The following is an 8,415-nucleotide window of genomic DNA, read 5'->3' as shown; positions in this document are numbered from 1 at the left end:
GGCGGTTATCGAAAAGGAAACTTTACAAAAATGATAAATTGGCTGTGCGTATCAGTTTGGACCGACAACATTTTGTAAAAGGAATTTTTTTGAAGACACTGACACCGGCTCTTATTATCTGCTGACAAGGGTAATTATATTGTAGAAAAAAGTTATGGACAAACAGCAATATCATGACAAAGCATTGTCTCTGCTCAATGACAAAAGTACGTATGCAGTCTTAAACTCTGATCCTAACAGTAAAACTCAAAGAGAGTTTAAAAAAATGTTGCTTGATTTGAAAAAAGCTGGTAGGATTAGTAACTATACGTACAAAATCTTAAACAATATTGACAGCTTGTGTCCTAGTTTTTTTCGGCTTACCTAAAATTCATAAGCTGGGAATTCCTTTGAGATCTGTTGCTTCTTTTGTTAATTCTCCGACTTATGCAATTTCTAGTTATCTTGCGAGAATTTTTCGCCTGTCGTTGGGACTGTCAAAAATTCCTGCGAATTTGCGGATTTCATAAAGGAGAAGGCTCCTAACGCCGGCTTTCGACGTTGTTTCGCTCTACGCTAAAATCCCAGTTAATCTTGCCGTTAAAGTTGCGGAGGAGAGACTCAGAGAAGACGCTTCCCAAGGACAAATAACTTCTTTGCCTATGGAGGATATAATTCTTTATGCCTCAAAACTACGCAATTTGTATACAACGGTACCTACTATCAACAGCTTTCTGGTACAGCTATGGGTTCGTCTGTCTCTGCCCTCATTGCCAAGTGGTTATGGAAGACGTGGAACAAAGGACCTTAGCCACTCTACCGGTTAAACCCTTGTTCTGGAAACGATATGTCGATGATGTTTTTTCTGCGGTATCCGCTAATGAAGCAGAACGCCTTCTATCGCATTTTGAATTCAGTGGAGCTATTCAATTCACCCTTGAACATGAAAAGGATAGACGCTTACCCTTTCTTGACAAGTGTTTATCGTAAACCTACCCACACCGACAAATACTTCGCTTTCGACTCTCAACACCCGGGCCTATTTGCCATGAAAAGTCTGTAGCTAAAACGTTACTCAGGAGGGCTGACTGTCTACCATCCTTACTTGATTCGAAGGCTGAGGAGAGAAAATGTTTCTAAAGGTAAACGGCTTTACCAAAATTTTTCTCCGTAACTGCCTGAAACCAGTTACAACTAGTAACACTCCTGATGAGAAGGAACCAGCGACTAGTTTTGCTGTTACCCCTCACATTCAGGGCGTTACGGAACCCATCAAGAGAATTTTGAATAGCCACAATGATCAAATTACTCAAAAACCTTTTCCAGACTTTAGGGCATATTTTTGCTAAACCTAAGGATACTGTCACGAAAGAACAACGAACCGACGCTATTTATTCCGGCTATTCCATGCAATGACTGTGATCGAGAGTATATCGAACACAATCGTCAGTTTGGTACACGTTTGAAAGAGCATCAAAAAGTGGTCTTCTTCAGCAAAAAAGAAAATTCAGCTTCGTCGGAGCACACATGCCTAACTAACCATACAATTGGGTAGGATAAGTCTAAAATTATCACCACTAATCGACGTTACCACCAACGCCTTTGTTTGGAAGCTTTGCATATCAACCCCGCCCTGATAATGATAATAATAATCCTGATAATGGCGGCTAATTACTTAACGCCTATTTACATCTCGTCAGAAAAAAAAAAGCAGCTAATTAATGAGCATATAAAAGGAACTCTTGTAGCAGCAATTAGATCACCCCCAACACTAGACAGGAGTGTCGAAACGTTGGGTCTATGAATTGTAACTTCTTGGTTACATTCATTAAATCTTTACACCAGAGTTGCATCAAACCATGTCTGATTGTTCACCTGGTTGCCTTGTGAATTTTAATACATCAATTTTTCTTCTCTTAACTTTCAAAGCAGATAAATATTAATTTCCTGCAAAAAGCGTTTGCTTATCAATAGTGCATATTTGCGAATTCGCTCGGTAGCCAGGACACATTATTTATGAATAAAATTTTTGAATAAGTTTACCTCCAAATTAACTCCCCTTTCTTGAACAAATATCAAAACTTGCCAGTTTAAGAAAGCCACTAAAACTATGAAAACGATAAAGTGAATATTTCGTGACCTTTCAAGTGGTTAAAGCAGTTTCCATGCCTCTCATTTACAGTCACATCGCAGCCTTCTCCAAGTTCTTTTTTTTTTTAAAGTACTTTGAATTCCAGATAATTCAAAACAAATATGAGGCAAAAGTCTTGATATGGCTTATCACGTTCAATTACAATAGTTACATGAAGGTAAAATTTGTCCTGCATATTGCAAACGGGTCCTGAAAAGTAAGGTCACTATTCACAGTGCATCCTTCCGGCTCGCTGCTGTTGATTCTGGATCTGTGGAGTTCGATCTTCCTCTTCGTCTTCCTCCTCTCAAAATGCGGTATCTGATTAAAATCGTTGTCACGGCTTGAGCATATTTCGGAATTCTCCAAGCATACACAAACGGGTCCACACAAGCGTTGACAAATACAAATCTAAATGCGATTTGAAGAGACTTCACTAATTTTATTTTACCTTCTCCAGCTGAACATAAATTTCTTAAGTTTATTGTGACAGTGTAAGGCAAAAAGGCCACAAAGAACAATAATAAAATGGTGACAAATGCCTTCGTGGTCTTCTTTTCACTTTGAGCTCTTCTTAATTCGGTTTGTTCGACGCTGCAACCCAGACATGCAATTCGGAGCCGCGCCTGCTGTTCCAGTAACCTAAAAGTTCTCAAGTACAAAGCCGGGAGCACGAGAAGAGGCACAGAAACGTGTAAATTGCAGTATAGCAACTCAAAAATCCGTCGAGGTATCCCTGGACAAAACAAAAAACTGGTGAAAACGACAGCGTAAATCCAGATCGTGACTATGAGCGCTTTGACACGTTTAGCTGTGACAACTGATCGATAGTAAAGCGCCGAACTCACAGCCAGCCATCGATCACACGCCATTGCTACGACATTACAACAAGCTACAACGAGACTGATAGCGATAATAGCCAGAGTTACAAGTAAAAAATTGTCAGTTCTCTCTTCTGACATGCCGGAGAGTCGAAGTGAGTCGTAAACCATCAACTGGTATGCGCAGCAAAATCCAGTGAGAAAATCTGCTACAGCCATATTTATCACCAATTGTGTGCTTGGGGAGCGACGTAAATTTCGATGAGGATCTTTGAAGATAGTAAACAGTAACAGGAAATTTGCAACGCTGGCCGTTGTTCCCGATATGATGTCAAATAAAATAAACGATAGACGAAACCCATCAACACGAGAATCAGGCGGAATTGCTTCAGAGTTATGGCCTGGAGCTACTGAAGAGTTCATCTTAGTGTTAAGTTATGGTGGTCACTAGGATTACTGTTGGAGAGTTGAAGAAACTGTCCCGCTTTGTTGAGATAAAGTGCAATTAAACACGCCAGAGTCAGATGTTGACAAATTGGTCTTATCATGAAATTGGCTCATTGTATTCACCGTTTGTCACATATCAAACTTATCCCATAGAAAACTGAACATTTGCTTAAATTGGTCCCAAGCCACCGTATTACTCACCTGACATGCGCAGATCAATTAAATATGCAAAGAGCGCCAATGTTAAAAATGGCGGCCAACAGAGTGAAGCGGGAGCATAAGACTCCGAAGAGATTTATTGACGAATTCGTAGAAGCTAAGACCAAGCAATGCAAGAAAATAAAAACTACGGATAAGAATATTTATCCTGTAGAGATAATATAGGTCGAAAAAGCGAGAAAACATGGCAAAATTCATTTCAAAGGGTACTGCGAGAAATTTGACGAATGGAGGCCTTGCGATGAACATAATTTGCCCGTAATGCGATTGGAACCGATGTCAAAACCAATGGATGATTCCTTCAGCGATCGCCAGCAAACTTTTTATGAACGCGTTTACAGGGAGATCAACCGAAAGTTGTGCTCCGGGCGCAGAGAGGATCCAGAAGTTCGTATTGAAATTCAAGTCGATGACGATGTTTTCTATAAAAGTCTTGGGAGGATTTCATCCAAAAAATATCAGAGGAATAAACTAATATATGAAAATCTTTCAAATGAAACTCTGGATTGTTATATCGGCACAAAGTGGAATGAGCGGATCATGAATGAAAACGGCGATTTTGCTTATGTTGTACCAGGGACTGTGAGATTTTGGTTGACAAAAAGAAACCCCATAGTGGAATTTGAATTAATTGGCGATAAATACGTGAGATCTGAAATCGAAGACGGGCATCGAGTCGTTTTTACATGTGTCCGTGGAGATGGCAACAGATGTGGATACAAAAATATGGTCCATCATTAATATATTTGATTTAGCACATGTTTATTGATTTTGATAGTTGATGTCAAAGAATTATTTTACTTGCATGTGAATTACCTTCATAAAATGTAAACATGTGGTTATAAATGACCCATATATTTCGGTCTGTGATTCTGTTGTAATCAATGCAGTAACATTTTTGAAAAAGACTCCTTGAATACTGTATACAAGAAACATTTCACAGGCATAGCAAATTATTCTACACAACGTCTACTAACAGTTTTTGGGTAATACACTCCTTTAATACATTGATATATTATATCATTACTGATTGATTAAATCACATCTTGGCTTCCATTTACCATCTATTTTAACAAGATGTGCACAGAAAGTGGGAGCATCGCATTTGCTGCATTTTGCAGTACATGTTTTGATGGTATGGCCAGAAGTTGAACAGTTTCCACAGTTGTAGCTTTCCTTCACCCTTTCCAAACCAGCAGCTTCCAAAAGCTGTATTCTGTGTTTTTTCAAGAAAAGTTGCTTTAGAGCAGAAACCCCTCTATGATTAGATGATCGAAAGTAGTCCTTTGATACAGTGTTGTTGTACTTCTCCATACCTTGCTGAGTGTAATAAGCTAAATTTTGGTATAGCTTTAAAAATTCAGGTACATGAACATACAAAGAATGCAGATATGGTTTTACATCTTTTGCTTGGTAAAGGTCTAAGAATTTTTGAAACCATTTTTTGATTTTGTCCTTGAGGCTAGAGATAGCATCATCTGTAGTGTAATTAAGTTTAAGATCACCCATAATATCTATGAAATTACCCCAAAGGGCTTGCAGCTTGTCCACATTATGAAACTCTGGTAATAGTAAGTGAAAATTAATATGTTGGAAAAGCAAGAGTTTTTCAGGTCTAGTAAGGTCTCTGTACTCCAACTTCTTGCTGTCCCTATTAATTTTCCATTCAAAATTAATTCCAAGTTCTTTTACAAATTTCTCATACCCAGCCATATGTCTATACTTATTTCGACAAAACCCATTTGAAAAAGTAGATACCTTGTCAATGGCATCTTTCCTGCAAAGTTCCCTGATCAGAAGTTCAATTAAATTATCAGATATTCTCAAAAATAAATGTAGTGTATCAATTATTACATGGTCAATAGGAATAAAATCAAATAATGGATTGGTTTTACAATTATATTGCTTAGATTTTGCATACTTACCTATTTCTTGTAAATCTCTTGCCCCAAGAGATTTGTCAGTTATAGACCACTTTTAACTGATGTCAAACCTTTCATTTCCTGGGCACTTACACCAAATACAAGAGAAATTTTGATTAGCAGCCCCTGAACCACAAACACAGGCTAGAAACTTCCAGTCTCCTCCCAAAAAATACTCAATGCTATACTTATGACTATTTACAGTAATTTCTTTTAAATTTGACATTTCATTATTTAGATCAGCAAGGCTTTCTTTAAGATTGTCATAGTTCTCTGTTGTCTTAATTATTGCTAGAACATAGTTCCCTTTTTCATTCATTGCTGCATCCTTTTCATTCAAAATTGTGTATGTGACATTTTCAAGTTTAAGCCTTTTCCCAATGTTGGTACCATCACCACTGAGCTTTACTTTAATAGTAGTAACCTTGTCCAATACTCCATTTTTCTGCAGCCTTTTTATCTGTTCCTCAAGACTCTCCCTGAAAGAAATCTGTACTCCCTCTGCCTCCCCTGGTGTACTTCTCAGATTCCAATTGGCATTTAGTTTATCTAGGTGTTTGCATATTTTATATTTTGTGGGCATGTCTTTACACTTCATGGCCAACTCATGCCAAGCTTCATTAGATATATTCAATTTTTCCTTCAAGTAAACCCACATATTGATGTCATCAATATCATTGTCAGTCAGTTCTCTTGGCTCTGTTTCCAATAGTTGTAACTCTCCCTCTTCTACCAATGAAATAGTTTCATATTGTTGAGTGTCATTATTAAATACCTCAACCTTGGTGGGAATAAAATTGTAGAGGCCTAAAAATGACAGTGCTGAGTGGCAGTCTTCTTTAAATCCTCGCCTTAATCTTGCCTGATGTTGTTTGGTATAATCAGTGAAACGTTTGCTTTTGTTTGGACCTCTTTGTCCCTTTTTTTGCATTCTTGCTGCTTTTTTCGCAAATCTTTTGAATTTTTGTTTGTATTGTTCTTTTCTGTTTTCCGAATCCCTAATAACATCTTCAAACTCCTGCTCAATTTTTAATCTCTTTGCCTGCTCTGCGACTAAATCCAGTTCAGCTTTCCTTTTCTGCCCACGAAGCTGTTGGTTTTCCTCAATCAATGAGTTGTTTTCAAGCTCATTTTAGAAAATTTTGAAGGAGTGGTTTTTTGCCTTCCACGCATCAATAAGCTTCTTTATACTTTTCCCCCCACTTTTTGACGCTTTCTTGAACGCTGAATGGAGGAGAGAAATATTTTTCCTGAAGACGTTGAGAATTCTGGAATTTATAACAACTCCGCGAATCTCAGATTCCCTCAATATTTTTTCCACGATTCCCACAATCACAGAATCAGCACTTTCGTCGTTCGGCTCTTGATCAGACTTCTTCGACAGGGAATATATGAGATAGCTGATTAAAAAAAAATCAATTCAGTGAAAAAAAATTGAAAAAAATTAAAAAGAAAAAAGAAACAGGTTGGAATACACTTCGATAAACGCAATTTTTACTTACTTGTTTATTTCGTAAGTAAACCAAGGCAGTTTTTCTCCTTTTGGACCATTTGTTTCTTCGCCGAAATCGTTTTGTGCATCTACCGCCACCGCGAGAAGAGCCAGCGAAGAAAAAATCACCAGTGCGTAAACTTCGAGTCCCATTTCCCGAACCCAAACAATATCCAAACCTCATGTATTATACATCAAATTGCGCCAAATTTATTGTTTTTTTCGTATTTCGCGGTAATGACCAGTTTTAGGCATGCGCTTTAGAGTTATAGTCCCAGACTCCATGGCCACTGCTTGCATGTGGCGTGAACCCCTCTTCGACATATCTGAATCGCTAACCATAAGTCTCAAAAACCCGAACGAAATATTTTAATGATTTCCTTCAAATACAGTGGTATAGAAAGCTTATGTACGTTAGTTTTAGAAACTGAAGGTAAGAAAGATAGCAATTCAAATGAAATACACGAAAAAGAGGAAAATGTTCGAAAAGTAGCGTGTTTTTGACTGACCTCAGACTGCGTGACATGTCACGAAAATCTACAGAGGCAGATGTTAAACGTAAGTTTGATATGGATAAACAAAGTCGAGGATTGATGCAAATGCAGTTAAATGTTGATTTTAAATCGGTACCATCAAACTGAATCGGGGTCAGAAACAGATAGAATGCAGAAAATTCGGAAAACTTTTCAAAAATAAAAATTAAAAGTATTTAGAATAGTAAAACTGTTTTCTGTTTCGCAAAAGTATCCCCATTAAATAACTGATAAAACAAAACATTAAATTTTATGAATACAATTTGTATGAATTGTACACATTAAACGCCACACAGCTTCCTATGAATTCTTGATTCAATTTCTTAACCTACCGGTACTCATTTCTGCAGAGGGGATCCTTGCAAACATCAATTATTTCTAAAAATTTGTATCACGCGACAATGCTACATGTTTTCACAGTATTTTCAAGATTTCAAGACGATACATCTCTTTAAGAGCGGTGCTAATTACATTAACAGTTAGTAAAATTTACATCAGGAAGGTGTAAAACTGTTAGTTATGCGTAATTTAGTGTTAACAACTTAGTTGAAAATGTAAATTAGCCATCGTAAAGGGTAAAAAAGCTGACGTTTCGAGCGTTAGCCCTTCGTCAGAGCGATTGGAGGAATTGTGGGTTGTGTGTGGGTTTATATGCGACGTGGAAAGAAATGACAAGGACGCATCCAAACCAGTCGCTAGACACTTTAATCTTCCCAATCATTCTAAACAGCATATGGCAGTCTGCGGCCTTTCCTTATATCTAGGCAGTTCGGAAAGCCGTAAAACACTGGAACAAAAATTTATCTTCCAAATCGGCACCCTTAATCCCCACGGAATCAACGAGCGCTTTTCATTCAACTAATTTACTCCT

At 37.7% G+C, this 8,415-nt stretch overlaps 1 protein-coding gene across 1 annotated transcript; it reads right to left on the bottom strand.

The window, feature by feature from the left end:
• Positions 1–228: 228 nt before the first annotated feature.
• Positions 229–5,002, bottom strand: LOC113676305 (melanopsin). Its single transcript, XM_027192955.2, has one exon. The coding sequence runs from the start codon at positions 3,352–3,354 to the stop codon at positions 2,341–2,343; it is 1,014 nt and encodes a 337-aa protein (XP_027048756.2). The 5' UTR covers positions 3,355–5,002; the 3' UTR covers positions 229–2,340.
• Between the last annotated feature and the right edge of the window lie 3,413 nt (positions 5,003–8,415).

Source organism: Pocillopora damicornis, chromosome 6 (genome assembly GCF_964200805.1).
Source record: "Pocillopora damicornis chromosome 6, jaPocDami1.2, whole genome shotgun sequence".
Classification (NCBI taxonomy): Eukaryota; Metazoa; Cnidaria; class Anthozoa; order Scleractinia; family Pocilloporidae; genus Pocillopora; species Pocillopora damicornis.
This window is presented reverse-complemented; position numbering and strand designations above follow the sequence as displayed.